General features: G+C 39.7%; 2 protein-coding genes across 2 annotated transcripts in view; one reads left to right on the forward strand and one right to left on the reverse strand.

Moving 5' to 3' along the window:
* Positions 1–16,229, forward strand: part of LOC113004833 (A disintegrin and metalloproteinase with thrombospondin motifs 3) — a 122,825-nt gene that overhangs the window by 90,445 nt on the left and 16,151 nt on the right. The window lies entirely within an intron of this gene.
* On the reverse strand, positions 6,591–10,538 carry LOC113004834. Its single transcript, XM_026139302.2, has 2 exons — positions 9,466–10,538; positions 6,591–9,099 (listed from the first exon to the last, which is right to left on the reverse strand). Exons 1-2 carry the CDS (start codon positions 10,110–10,112, stop codon positions 9,096–9,098), a joined length of 651 nt encoding a protein of 216 aa, XP_025995087.2. The 5' UTR covers positions 10,113–10,538; the 3' UTR covers positions 6,591–9,095.

Raw genomic sequence — 16,229 nt, forward strand, 5'->3', positions numbered from 1 at the left:
TTTTGCGCGGGTCCGATTATTGATCAACCGAGTGACTATGATTATTACCTCCGAATGCATAGCGCATAATACCAGTCCGTCCGTTTTTTTAGTTATCCAAATCCGTTCTTTGGTTTAAATATTAAGTTACACCGTGAATTATATTTTGTCCGTTCTTTTACTTTTGCGCGGGTCCGATTATTGTTCAACCGAGCACTCCGATGCCTTATTAATACTTGTGTATTTCAACTACATCTAATAAATCAATTGTTACTTTATCACAACCAAACCTCGGCGTGATTATTTACACGAACTAGGACATCCGCCGAGCACCTCCGAGCAACCGATCCCGAGCGCAATCTCGTAACCTCCCAGAAAAGTACCAGCGTTACATATTAATATAAATATTTATGTTTCTTAACAATACTATGATGCACACAGCACCACGAGACCGCATGCATTTTTCTAGACATCTTAGAGTCAACATTTGAAGGATGTCTGCAGACATCTATGCAAAGTCGATTTGCAGTCAACTTTGAAAGTCTGACTTGGATGAGTCGACTTACAGTCGACATATGGACGGTTGTATTGTTAGGAAATGTAAAGATTCAGCGGAAAATTTAGTAACGTCGCCCGACGTAGTTTACTAAATGCGGATGAATAAATATGGATGAGTTATATTAATATATTATTATACGCAAATATTTTGCTTTGGCTCTTTATTGCTACTACTTCATTAAAAAATTATGATATTGCAATCTTTTTGGAATATTACTGGTATATGCCGTGCGATGTTGCAAGCATATTGTTAATTTACGTTTCTGCAATGTTTCCGTAACATTGCATTGCAATCTGCAACATTGCAACATTGCTGCAATGTTGTTGCAATTTTCTGTGTTGTATGGGATATCGCTAGTATATTGTAGTAAGTAAATTATATATAGTATATATTGTAATAAGTAAATTATGAAATTATTCTCATATAAGATATTCAGAAGATATCCTAAAAAAATGAATATGTTCAGTACATCAGAGATATCTCAAAGATGTCCAAAACAGATAGAATATCTTTCAGACACCTTGAAAATATTTATATAGGACCTATAAAATAATAAAAATAAATGTACGGGCATTTTATATTATAAGGAAATCAGTGTCGTGCACTAAAAGTACGTAACATCTTCTCATCTATATGTTCGACATTTGTAGACTGAATACCTAAAGCGTGTGTATGTATATATATCCAGCGTGTTTGAGGGTGCCGTCACATGGGGCGTAACTTGCGTAAGCGTAACTTGCGCCGACCAATGATATCGTTTTACTCGAACATTAGCTTCCGCCTAGACCTTTCCCCCCTCCCCGTATTTTTACTAACCCAACCCACTTCGTCTTAGGTCCACTAATGACAGGTGGGTGCGGGAGAGGGTGAGCCATAATTTCAAATCTAATATCGCCACGTCAATTAGATATCTTTGCTCAAATACCAATTAAAATAGGGTTAGGTTGGGTTAAAGAAAACGGGAAAAGGGTGTGGGGGAAAGGCGGAGCCTCTCTTTTCACACAAAACTACTAAAAATTAAAAAAAATTATTTTGTAACGGTACGCGGTTTCGGTCGGTTCGGTGCGGTGCGGGAACTTCGGGATCGGACCGGATAAGGCTCGTCGGTTGGTCAGGTGTCCGCAATGACTATACCCAGTGTTTTACGTAGCAAAAGACAGTGGATGCTTTATTGATAATAGCAGTTGCAAAAGAGTTGACAGAATGAACAGGAACGGAAATAAAAGAACTAAAAAATAGCGAGATATGAAAATAAAAGATAATGATCGCGCTAATAACAGAGAGATCGCAAAGCGATACCGATAGAGGTAACAATATGGCTGGTACTCGGCTTACCAGTTACGCGGCGCGGTTTATATCTAATGCTAGAACTATTTATGCACAAGTTTTTCGGCTAAGCTAAGAAGTTATGCGGGCGGCTTGCCCGTACGGTCGGGGAGTCGCGGGGCGCGGCGGGATTGGCTAACGCGGTCGTATTGGCGCGTGCGCAAATGCGGGTCGTTGCCGGCGCGGTCGCCGCCGCGATTCGCCCGAGCGCGCCCCGTGCAAGTGGGGCGCTCTATCGACAGGTTGCTTGTGCCCTGCCGATATGGGTTACGAAGTTTGTCGGTTCGACGGTAACGGTATTCGAGGACGACGGTGATTGGTCGAGAATGCTCGGCCGGTGATGATGACGAGAATGCTCGTCGAGGATCTCGGACGTGATTGGTCGAGAATGCTCGGCCGGTGATGATGACGAGAATGCTCGTCGAGGATCTCGGACGTGATTGGTCGAGAATGCTCGGCCGGTGATGATGACGAGAATGCTCGTCGAGGGTATCTGAGACGACTGGTCGAGGATACTCGGCCGAGGATAGCGACGGGAATGCCCGTCGAGGGTATCGGAGTGCGACGAGAATGCTCGTCTTTAAGGAGCGATCGAGAATGCTCGGTCTGTGGACGGGTCGGATAGTCGGACGGATCTGACTTGTGCGTTCCCACTGCCGGCTTATATATCCGAACGGGGTGCGCACGATTGGACACCGCACGATTGGACACCACCACTCACAGCGGCCGATGCCTAGAGTTTTTCCGTTGGTTTGGTTAGATAAGTCAAGATGATTGGTTGGTGTCCAATCGTGCTGTGTCCAAAAGAGTGTCACCCTATCCGAACGCGCGGTCGAGCAAGCCAATCCGCGCGCTCGGTCGGTTGAGCCGGAGTGGGAGCGTTACGGAACGCCACGGCCGGCGCGCGTGTCGCCGCGTGGTTGCACGGCGAAGTTCGGTCGTGCGCGCACGTGGTCCTCGGCTGCACTCGGCGTTCGGTGTTCGGTGGACGGAACGGAGGCGCACGGACGGTGGAGGGGCGTATCGTTACAATTTTAAAACAGTTTTTCTACTATAACGACTAAGGTATTGAAGTTAGATAAAAAATGTATATAATTTTTTTTATGGAGCTTATTACTAGCTCCATTTTTTGTTTGACATATTTTTTCGTAAAATGAATATTTAGTGAAATAATTAAGAAAAACTATTTTTTCTTTCTCTAATAATATTTTTTTAATAAGAAGTGAGCATTACTCAAAACCTTTTATATGTCACTCAGTACCTTTCCATTGATAACATATGTCAAGGTCAAGGTCGTCAGAGGCTGCTCCCCTTTTGTAAAGGTTTACCCAATTTTCTACTTAACAAAATAAAATTACGACATAACACGCGTATTATATTGTAGTTACGTTGTTAAATTGAAAATTATAACATGAACATAATTGTTGTAATCATATCAGTTATTAATGTTAATAGTAAATATTTAAAATAGAATAGCCACGTCAAATTGTCGCTATTTTTATATGTTGTCAAAGTTATTTTGAGTAACCAAAAAAATATTTTAACAGTTTCTCGATTTTTATTAGAATATAATATTTATTTGGTTCCCTCAGGGTTACAAATCTTATTATTTACAATACTATCTTACTCTATCTTACATCTACCTTAACTTACAACTACCTTACGACTTACAACTTAACTATTATTTCCTACCTACACATACATACACAGAACCTCCGTTTTCAACGCAACTGTTTTCCTAGTTTCATACTTTAGCCAATATTTTACAGCCCGTTTCATCTTTTTTCCCTTCCCATTCACACCCTCTTTCTCTCTCTCTCTCTCTCTCTCTCTTGCTTACATTCCTTCATCCTCCTGCTCTCCTTATTATTCTCTCTTTCATCTTCATTCATTCTTCCTCCCAACCGCTCTCTCCTTCTCACCCCCATTCTCTCCTTTTTCTCCTCCCCTTTACTCCCCTCCTTCCGTATTATCGCCCTCTCTAAACACCTCCAGTTTCCTCAAGCAGTCCTCTCTCTCCCCATCCTCTCCCAGTACTTTCTCCACCATCTCTTCCCAACTCCCTTCCGCACCCCATCTTCCACACTCCTCCCATACATGCTTCTATGTCTCCTCCTCCATTCCGCACATTCTGCATTTTTTATCCTCCTCTCTCTCCCAGTAATTTCTTTCCCTCACTCCCTCCCCGAGCCTGTACCTTGCTACTCTCTTCCATCTATTCTCTCCCCGTCCCTTCTTTAAATACCCCGAAATTTCCCCCTTCTTCACCTTTTGATACCACTTATTACCCATTGACGATTTAATCCTTTCTCATCTCTTCTTTCTTTGTCTCACTCTATCTCTCTCCTCTCCTTTGATAAAATCGAACATCCCCTCTTCTTTCTCTTTCTCCATCTCCCCTAGTTCTACCCTTCTATCCTAAAAAAAGCCCTTTCTCTCCAACTCCCAATCCGATATCCTCCCTTCTTTTTTTTGCCCTCTCCCTTAGCTCCTTCCAGCATCTCCTTGCCAACTCACTCCCTCTCCCTTCTAAAAGTCTCTCCTCAAATCTCCACGCCCTCCTTCCTGCTCGCGTCCTCAACTTATCCCTTGACAATTCCTCCCTTAATAAATATCATGGCGTTTTCCAGCTTACTACTATCACCCATTTTAAATATTTTTCCTGCACTTTCTCCATCTTTCCTCTTTTCTTCCAACCCCAAATTTCCACTTCATAAGCCATCACCGCCCATACTAGCACATCAAACATCCATACTCTTTTTCCCCCAGTCCCCTCCAAATTTCCTCTTCCTAATTCCCCACATCTGACCCATCATCGCCATTCCCCTTCTCACCTTACCCTTTATCTGCTCTTCTTATCCACCATTCCTTTTAAACTAAATAATCTAACTAAATAAACTAAAAAAGTATCCTAAACAATTAAATTTACTGACCTCTTCTATCACCATCCCTTCCCATCTCCACCTAATCCTCCTTCTTCTTCCCCCTTCCTTCCCAAACCTCATTATTTTTGATTTTCCCACATTTACTATTATCCCTTTCTCTCTTACATATCTCTCCAACTTTTCCACCATTACCCTCATTCCGTCTTTCTCTTCCGCCAGTAACACCAAATCATCCGCATACGCTAGCAAGTAAACTTTTTCCCCTTCTACTTTTACTCCTCCCCATCTCCCCTTTCTCATATACTCCTCCAAGTCTGCTGTTAAGACATTAAATAATTTCGGACTCAGTGGACATTTCTGTCTTACTCCCCTGCCTGTCCAAAAGTCCTCGCTCGTTTCATCCCTAATCCTCACCCTATTCCTCGTCTCTCTCATTAAATCCATGCATCTCGTCACTAACCCCTCTCTAACCCCTCTCTCTTAAAGTCTTTTCTAGCACCTTCCTAACCACTGAGTCGAATGCGGCCTTTAAATCTACAAAAAAAGCTACCTTTCTCCTCTTCTTACTCAGTTGCCTATTGACCAGATAATTCAATACGTAGATGTTGTCTATTCTATCCATTCCCTTCCTAAACCCCGTCTAATTTTGCAGTATCACTTCCTTCTTTTTCAGCTCCTCCTCCTCTAATCTTTCTCCCAACACCGTGACATAAACTTTATACATCGACTGCGTTATTGTTACCCCTCTGTAATCCCCTACCTTATTCCCCTCCCCTTTCTTCTTTATCGGGACAATTGTTCGTTTACTCCACTCCTCTATCCATTTCTCTCCTCTCCATATCCTGTTACACATTTCCCATACATACTCCTCCATCCTTCCTCCCCCGTATTTCCATACCTCTCCCGGTATCCCATTCCCTCCCACTGCTTTCCCATCTTTTAACCTTCCCAGTGCCTTTACAATTTTGCTTCGTGTAATTTCCGTCTCCATATCTTCCCTTCTTTTCCCTCTGACATCTCTCACCACTTTCCCTTCTACCCCCCCTAGTAACCCCTTAAAATATTTTACCCATTCCTCTATTTTAATTTCTCTATCAATATTTCTTCTTCTATTTCTTTCCCTATTTATTATCGTCTATACTTGTCCCTCCGTCTTTGCATTTTTCTCTACTTCTGTCCATCTCTCACTTTCTTCCCTTCTTTTCCTTTCACACAACTCCTTATACTCTCTTTTTACTACCTTATACCTATCCTTTCCTCCTCTCCCCTTCCTCCACTCTCTCCACAACTCCTTTCTTACCCTCCTCTTACCCTCTTTACACTCTGCGTCCCACCATCCTCTCTTTCTTTCTTCTCCCTCCCTCCCTTGCCTCTCTTGCAATATCTCTTGTATTTCCTTCTTTAGTATCTCCCATTCCATTCCTCCCTCAATTCCCTTCTCCTCCCATACTCTTTCCATCTTATCCCTAAACATCTCCTTTCCCTCTATTGTCCACTTTCATCTCCTCTTTACTTTTTCAATTCTCGGACCGCCATCTTTTTCTTCATCTTTTATCGATATTACAATTGGAAAGTAGTCTGACTCTATTTTGTCCTCCACTTCTATCCTTACCACTCTGTCCCACACTTCCCCATTCCCTATCACATCTAATACAGACTCCCCTCTTGCCCCTGCGTACGTCTACAGTCCTTCTTCATCCCCCTTTCCACAACCGTTAAAGATGTACCAACCCACCCCCTCCAACTTTTCAATTAACAATCTTCCCTCTTTATTTATCTTTTTGTCCTTTGATTTTCTCCCCTCTTCTTCCCCCCTCTCATCCCTCTTCTCCCACCAACCTTCCAATTCTCCTATCCTTGCGTTAAAATCCCTCCCCCCCCCAGTATTGTTTTGACTCCACCTCTCTTATCTTCTACCCAGTCTTTAATTTTTTCCTATTTCTCCTCCATATCTCTTATAACTCTCTACTTCTCCCCCCTTATTCTAATCATTTTTGTTACTATCCCTTCTACTTCCTCTTGCCCCCCCCCCTTCTCTACCGTATCTATTTCCTTCCTTATACTTACTAACATTTTCCCAATTGCTCTTCTTTTCTTGTTTCTTTTTTAGCTGTAACGGTACGCGATTTCGGTCGGTTCGGTGCGGTGCGGGAACTTCGGGATCGGACTGGATAAGGCTCGTCGGTTGGTCAGGTGTCCGCAATGATTATACCCAATGTAGCAAAAGATAGAAAATGATTTATTAAAAATAATAATTGCAAAAGAGTTGTCAAAATGAACATGAGAGAAAGTAAAAGAGATACCGAAAATAAAAGAGATATCAAAAAATAAAGAGATTACAACAACACGGAGATATCAAAAATAAAGATAAAGAGATATCGAAAGTAAAGAGAGCTTGTCGGTGTCCAGCCAATCGCCGGTATCGGATTGCGGTGGAATGACTTCGGAAAACGCGGTTTACATCTAGGCGGAAGAACTTAACTATTTATTTACAGATGTAGCCTAAGCTACGCGGTGAGATATGCGGGCTGTACGCCCGTACGGTCGGGGAGTCGCGGGGCGCGGCGGGAGTGACTAGCGCGGTGATGTAAGCGCGTGCGCAAGTGCGGATCGTTGTCGGCGCGGTCGCCGCCGCGATTCGCCCGAGCGCGCCCCGTGCAAGTGGGGCGCTCGATCGACAGGTTGCTTGTGCTCTGTCGATGACTAGATTACGAGATTCGTCGGTTTGGCAGTAAGGACGGCGATTGGTCGAGAATGCTCGGCCGGTGATGATGACGAGAATGCCCGGGTACCGACGGGAATGCCCGTCGAGGATACTGGAGGACGACGAGAATGCTCGTCTTAAGGAAGCGATCGAGAATGCTCGGTCTGTTGACGGGTCGGATAGTTGGACGGATCTGATCTTGTGCGTTCTCACTGCCGGCTTATATATCCGAACGCGCGGCTAAGCAAGCCAATCCGCGCGCTCGGTCGGCTGAGCCGGAGTGGGAGCGTTACGGAACGCCATGCGATCGGCGCGCGTGACGCCGCGTGGTCGCACGGTGAAGTTCGGTCGTGCGCGCACGTGGTCCCTGGCTACGTTCGGCGTTGTCGTTCGGTGGACGGAACGGAAGCGCACGGACGGTGGAGGGGCGTATCGTTACATAGCTATTTGCACCTCCCATCTAAACTCTCTTGGCAGCTTACCCCTTATTCTATCCCACCCCCTTTTTTTCCAACCACCCCTTTGTTTCCATAAATATTAACACATCCCAATCCTTAATCCCCTTCCAAAAATCTCTATCCTTGCCCTCGATCACTGCTACATTCCAAAACGCTATTCTTACTCGTCCCCCTTCTCCATTTTTATTTCGTTATCTCCGTTGTCCTTCTCCCTTACCGATCCTCCTTTCCTCCCTCACCACCCTCTCCACTCCCTCCATCTCATTCCCCCCCCTCCATCCAACTCTCCCACTATCGATTCTTCCCCATGTCCCCCTCCATCTGCCCCCTCTTCCCTCCTACCCTCGACTTTTTCCCCCTCCGTTCTCTCTTTTTCTTCCCATTCTATCTCTCAGTGTCTCCCCCTCCTCATCCCAGAACCACCATTCCCCTCACTCTATTATTTCTTATAGCTATTTTTGCACCTTTTCTCTCTTCTGCCCTAGCCATCTCCTTCAACTTCCATCTAATCTGTCTCTCCTTCCATGTTAGATCCTCCTCTATCCAAATTTTTTCTCCCCTTAGCCCTTCCTTCTTACTCATAACCTTCCTTTTGTCGTTTTTTATTAAAAAATTAACAAAATAAACTTTATGAAATATATATATAATTTCCGAATATTTAACAGAACGTGTTCTTAGCAGATTCATTTCTTTACATGAGCAATATAATAACAAAACCGAATGCGTCGTTAAAGCTGTTCCTCTGCTTACGCATTCGATTTATTACATACAAACAAATAAATCTGCTATTAATATGTACCATGAAATACATATGATAATCGAACAATATATGAAATTTCTTTACTAATAACTTTTTAATAAACGATCGCTAAAATTGTGTGAGAGTTGCTCAAGATAATGATCATGACAACATTTTTCTAATAAATTGTATTGATGTAAATTGTATTAAGGGGGCATATACCTTTCTCGGCACGAAAAATAACCTATTTTCACTAATTTTTTTTTCAAAAAATAAAAGGCTTATTAGGATCGGGTTTTTTTTATGTTAAAGAACATACTTTGGACTTGTAAATAAATTTTTATTAAAATAAAATACCCCCCCCCTTTACCCCTTTGCAATTCCTCGAAGTTGGTTATGTCCGACTGGACTTCAATTGCGGTACCATGGATTAGTCCTTGACCGCTTATCTGAAATCAAAAATCAATATGGCACCTTGAAGTTTATTAAATTTACTAGTTCGTGACGGACGATTTTTTTAATTTTCGAATTTAAAACAAAATGGCGGACATTCAAACTTTAGATACCATTTTTCACGTATAAATTTCATTTTTGAGCATGTCAAAAAAACATAAAAAATGAAGATATCAAAAAAATCGTCCGTCACGAACTAGAGAATTTTATAAGCTTTCAAATAAAACCAACCAGAATGGAATCGGTTCAGTAGTTGTTGAGATATTTATGGTACCGACTTTGAAAACGTGGTTTCGATAAAAACGTGTTTAAAGTTTCCGAACAAGTTTACACTATAGTAAAGGGGTTTTTTTGCGACTTACATGTAATCATCTATTCCGGGGCCATATAGGGAATCCTCCTGATGAAGGTGCTCGTCGGCATTTTTATTTTTTTTCAGTCGGCGGCTGATACGGACCTCCCGTGTCGCGTGCTGTGCTCGGATGTCTGCTTGGTTGCAGCGCCGAGTATCTGCTAATGCAGCGTTTCGTCCAATGGTTATGCCCATTGTGTTCATTATTTGCAGAAGGGCCGACAAACCTTCGTTAAATAAACAAACTGCGATGAAAGTTGCAATTTCCACAATTTTTGCGCTGCTATTGGTGTTTGTGTGGGCCATTCTCCAGATCAAATTATTATAGCTCTCGTTGGCGTTTTGCGTATATCCGCCGAGGCAGCGTTGTAATAATGACGCATTACTAAGATCTTCGTATATAGGGCGGATTGCATCCAAAACCTCGTCTGGTAAAGCATTATAACTTTGCTCGTATCTGTCCAACGATCCATTTGCTTTCGCTTGTTGCCACTTGCACCATGAATCCGAGGCTTGAGGACAAAGATGATGTTGCGGTTTGTCTTTCGTTGAACTATAATGATAAAAAGTGGCCCACACTGCATCCCGCATTCCTTCCACTGAATCGAAATTTCGCCGAATGGCTAAACCGTAATACACCGTGAGTTTGTCTATCATTTTCGCGCTCAACTTATTCCTTCCTCCAATGCCCTTGTGATCTTTAAAAAAATTATGTACCTAGTACACAAAGACGGAGTTCCTTCGAATTACAATAAAGGGATCGATAAAATTGTGGGTCTGACGCTACTACCTGCGCGCTTCTCCGTAACGGCTTTTGGGACTCCGAAACGGCGGCGGCAGCGGTCGGTATAAAGTACTATAACTTTGTCAATTTTCCGAATTTCTTTAAATGGTTTCGGATATACATTCTTGAAATGTTAATCTTTCAAAATAAGTAATAAAAAAAAAATCGATTTTTTTAAGCCGAGAAAGGTATATGCCCCCTTAATCAATATTTTTATTTTGAATTGCCGCGTTTTAACTTATGGCTTTAACCAATCGTTCGACACTCTTACAACGACATAACCAATAACATCCAGTCGACTGTTTGATATCGTCGAGTGAACACGTGTTGTGTGATCGTAACGTAAACACGTGTTTCTTCGAGTAATTTTAACGCATCGAATGATTGTAGTGATCAGAGTAGTGATTAATAGTAATTAATAAAATCGATCGATCGGTTCGTCGCGTAGTTCCGCGTTTATCGATCAAGTGCAGAGTAAATAGTGTAAATGTGGTGAAATGTGAAACAACTTCGAGGAATAGATCTGGATAAAGAACAAATTTAAATTGAACTGTCATATCGTGAAAACAATACGCTGATCGCCGTTTGTCTGAGTAAACGTGCTTAAACTTGTTCAAAGTTCCCCCCTCTCCGTCTCACACATTCTCTCTCTTTCTCTTTCTCTCTTTCCTTCCTTCCCTTCTTGTGCGTTTTAAAAGTGCTATTTTTAACTTGCAAATGATATTGAAATAATCTTATTTGCATTAAATTTTATTATTCGCGGGCGTACATTCATTATAATTATGTAAACTTACTTGAAGATTTCACGGTCATCCCGATATTTGACGGCTGGATGACAGATCGAAATTTGACAAGTTAAATGTAGCATAATTAAAGTGACAGAGAGAGAGAGAGAGAGAGAGAGAGAGAGAGAGAGAGAGAGAAAGTTTAAATAGGAATGTGCTGTCCGTGTACTTTTGTCAGTCATTTGAACGCAGGAAGCGTCTCACGGAAACACCCGCGTGTAGCAGTGAGTTGCGACGCCCTTGTCTACCACTTGTATCCGACCCGTCATACGCTAACTTCTTGTAACTTGAAAACTAAGCTCCGGACAAATTTTTGCAAAAGGAAGAATCGTCTGAGAATTCGATTACGAATATGTTAGTAGCTTTGGGACCAATATGTTATTTTGAATCACCCTGTATATTTGCGTATATAGGTCAGATAATAATTTATTCCTAATTAATTAATAACAAAATCGACCAGAACTCTTCGGAAAGCGTTTAGATATGTTCTGAACTGGAAAAAAAATATTTCTTTTTATACACAGAACTCTAGAAAGTAGGCCAGCGTCTCATCCATATACGCAAATATACATATTTTGCGCGAGATTTATTAACAACATTTATTACTAACTAATTAAGAACGGAATTGACCAGAACTTCGAAAAGCATTTTAATACATTCATAATTGTAGGATAAATATTTTTTGGTACCTACAACTATCAAAAATACTTCAGCGTCTCATCGATATACGCGAATATACGTCTTTTCTGGGAGGTATTAATTTGTTATTAATTAAATAATAACGGAATTATCCAGAATTCTTCGAAAGGCGTTTTAATACATTCAGAATTGTAGAAAAAATATTTTTTAGTACATAGAACTCTCGAATAAAAACCAGCGCCTTACCCATATATGAAAGTATATGCGTTTGGTAGAAGTTAATAATTTTTTATTAATTAATACATAACGGAATCGACCGGAACTCTTCGGAAGGCGCTTTATTATGTTAAGAATTATTGAAAAAATATTTTTTGGTACACAAAACTCTGGGAAACAAATCAGCGTCTCACTCATATATGATAATATACGTGTTTGGCAGAAGTTAATAATTTATTACTAAGTAATTAATAACGAAATCGACCGAAACTCTTCGGAAAGCGTTTCAATACGTTAAGAACTACACGAAAAATGTTTTTTGGAGCACAGAACTGTCGACTTTCGACCAGCGTCTCATTTATATTTTTGTATATATGCCTTTTTCGGAGGATAGAAATTTTTTATTAGCAATTAATAATGTTAGTGATCAAAACTCTTCGAAAGGCGCATTATTACGTTTAGAACTGTCGGAAAAATATTTTTCGGTACACTGAACTCTCGAAAAGAGACCAGCGTCTCACACATATATGAGAATATACGTGTTTCGCGGAAGTTAATAATTTATTATTAACTAATAAATAATAAAATCAACCGGAATTCTTCGGAAGTCAGTTTAATATGTTAAGAACTGCAGGAAAAATATTTTTTGGCACACAGAACTCTCAAATAAAGACCAGCGTCTCACCCATATATGATAATATACGTGTTTGGAAGTTAATAATTTTTTATTAATTAATAAATAACGGAATCGACCGGAACTCTTCAGAAGGCACTTTATTACGTTAAGAACTAGGAAAAATGTTTTTTTTGTACACGGAACTCTATTATATATTATTATAAAATAATTATTCTACAATATTTAAAAAAATTAAATAAACTATGTTATACGCTAGAACTCTTTCTAGAACTCATCTAGAACTATATATCTTTTAAAATCCTACAAGAATTGTGCCGAAAAATGACGCAAGACAAACTGAGATGATGCGTGAACTTGGCGTCTCATTTTGTACTCAGCATTTTTTTTTTTGCTTTAACAGCCAAAACTATTTACTTTATCTATCAGGAACTATAGAACTATTGAAAATAAAGCCAGAACTGTGTTTAGTGAGTTTTCACCAAATGATATGCCAGCTCCACACACACCAGCATCAACTTCTTTTTTCGTATTATTGATATACTCAGATATCAACATAACCTCCAAATGGTTGCAATAATTCTTGCAGGAACACGTATTACACACATATGTATACATTTCAAAGATTAACGTACTATCGACTCACATTGAACTATCACATATAGAAAGATAGCGACTTCTCAGTTTAGAAAATTTCCCCATGGACAGATTCAAAGTCCTTATTTACACCGAGCACTTGATACGCGTACTAACTAGTAATTTTCTATTAAATTGTCTTAATTTCGGCAATAAATTTAAAAAATAGTATATTAAGTTGGTACAATATGAATCAAGATAATTAAATATATGTATTATGTATACACGCATTGTCGACAGTAAGATAAATTAATAGAAAGTTACGAGTTAGTACGCGTATCAAGTGCTCGGTGTAAACTAGGCCATAGTCGTGAGCTAAAAGGTTGCAACACATTTTCTTCGATGATTTTTGGAATGTAAACTTACTCATCGATAGGCGAACGTAATTGGTTGGATCCACAGGTAAGAACCAATGATGTTCGCCGTTCGATGAGCAAGTCTACATTTCAAAAACAATCGAAGAAAATGTGGGGTGACACTCTTTTGGACACAGCACGATTGGACACCAACCAATCATCTTGACTTATCTAACCAAACCAACGGAAAAACTCTAGGCATCGGCCGCTGTGAGTGGTGGTGTCCAATCGTGCGGTGTCCAATCGTGCGCACCCCGAAAATGTGTTGCAACCTTTTAGCTCACGACTGTACACCCATGGAATTTGATTCTGTCCATGGGGAAATTTTCCAAACTAAAAAGTCGCTATTTTTCTACATACTTACAGTTTATGATTAACGTAACGACCAATAAAATCTAGTCGTTACATTAATCATAGACCTAGTTTACACCGAACACTTGACACGCATACTAACAAGTAACTTTCTATTAAATTGTCTTAATTTCGACAATACGTGTAAATGTATACGTGATATCTATATTTAATTAATTATCTTGATTCATATTGTACCAGCTTAATATACTATTCATTAAATTTATTACCGAAATTAAGATAATTGAATAGAAAGTTACTAAATATTACGCGTATCAACTATTCGGTGTAAACAAAGTCATAAACTGCAAGTATGTAGAAAGTGGTGACTTCTCTATTTAGAAAATTTCCCCATGGACAGAATCAAATTTCGTGGGTGTACACCCAAGGACTTTGATTCTGTCCATGGGGAAATTTTCCAAATTAAGAAGTCACCACTTTCTAAATACTCGCAGTTCATGATTAATGAAACAACTAGAGCTTATTGGTTGTTACGTTAATTATGAACTGTAAGTATGTAGAAAGATAGCGACTTTTCAGTTTGGAAGATTTCCCCATGGACAGAATCAAAGTCTTTGGTGTACACCTTAGAACATATAATACTGGAAGGAGCATAATCTCTTGAAAGTGTCGTCGAATAGATTGACAGAGATAGATAGATGATGATACTAGTTTGGCTGTGTTCCGATATAACTGCCAGTACTGGCAGTGGTGAAAAATCCGTTCCGTTATTGGTACGCAGCGCACTGCGACAGCATCTAGTAACATCAATGACGTCATGAATGGTAGCCATATTGCCACTGTGACTACTGCAGCTTCCAAGGTGAGGTAGCTACAGTGCAATATGGCTACTATGCTGTTCCGAAATACGATGCTATAGCAGTGCTGGCAGTAATACAGTAATATTGGAACAGTTGTGACAGTGTACTGTCATGACGTCACATTTACTGCACTGCCAGTAAAAACGGAACACAGCCTTTGTAATGCGCATGACCAGGGGGTCCATCATGGCTGTGTTCCGTTTTTACTGGCAGTGCAGTAAATGTGACGTCATGACAGTACACTGTCACAACTGTTCCAATATTACTGCATTACTGCCAGCACTGCTATAGCATCGTATTTCGGAACAGCATAGTAGCCATATTGCACTGTAGCTACCTCACCTTGGAAGCTGCAGTAGTCACAGTGGCAATATGGCTACCATTCATGATGTCATTAATGTTACTAGATGCTGTCGCAGTGCGCTGCGTACCAATAACGGAACGGATTTTTCACCACTGCCAGTACTGGCAGTTATATCGGAACACAGCCCATGTAACATTTCCCCTAGGACGGAAACGTGAAAAGTGAAAAGTTTCACGTGAACTGCACGATCATGTACACCCAAGGACTTTGATTCTGTCCATGGGGAAATTTTCCAAACTGAGAAATCACCACTTTTTACATTCTTGCAGTTCATGATTAATGAAACAACTAGAGCTTATTGGTCGTTACGTTTATCATGAACTGTAAGTATGTAGAAAGATAGCGATTTCTCAGTTTGGAAAATTTTCCCATGGACAGAATCAAAGTCCTTGGGTGTACGATTCCATGGAATCATGTAACTCACTCATGAGCGGAAATATGAACTTTTTCACGTGAACTTTTTCGCCATCAGCCGTGATGGCGAAAAGGTGAAAATTTAGGGAATTAATAAATTGTATGTATTTTAAAATAAGAATGAAAGTGTGGTAACAGTGTGGTAACAGTTTGAAGAGGTATTATTGAAGAGGTTAACCTTTTTGGTATTGCATTGCGTTGATAGGATAAAGTAATACATACATAAATAAAAATAATGCTTTTGTGATGTAATTAGGTTTGATATTTATATTTGACAAATTGATATTTTGATAATTATATAGAATGAGGTTTCATCAAATGCAAATTTAGATAAAAATGTACTTTAAACGCGTTTTGATACACAATGATATAAGAAAGGTGCGTCTTGTGAAATAGAATATTAATCAATCATGTAAGTGTTTATAACTTATAAATTTGGAAAATACATGTGTGAGCGGAGAATTCAGTTTTGATCAAGGTCCGTATTCTAAATTATTCAATATTTTTTAATTAAACAAAGTTAAATTTAATGACTAATGAAATTAATTTACTTTAAAATTTGCACACATAAAAGCTAATTAAAATTAATTTTGAAAAACAATGTTTGAATTAAATTACAATGTAATTTTGAGTATTAGATTACTACATAATAAAATAGTTGTTACAATATATGGATCATTAAAAATAAATGTAATATATATTATATTTGTAAATTAAGTTTATGCAATATAACTAAGAAATATTGCTATTTATTTATGAATACTTTTTTTACAA

The sequence above is a fragment of the Solenopsis invicta genome, chromosome 5, assembly GCF_016802725.1.
Source record: "Solenopsis invicta isolate M01_SB chromosome 5, UNIL_Sinv_3.0, whole genome shotgun sequence".
NCBI lineage: Eukaryota > Metazoa > Arthropoda > Insecta > Hymenoptera > Formicidae > Solenopsis > Solenopsis invicta.

Coding starts and splice junctions, on each gene's coding strand:
- LOC113004834 (XM_026139302.2), bottom strand. CDS start 10,112: ATGATAGACAAACTCACGGTGTATTACGGTTTAGCCATTCGGCGAAAT.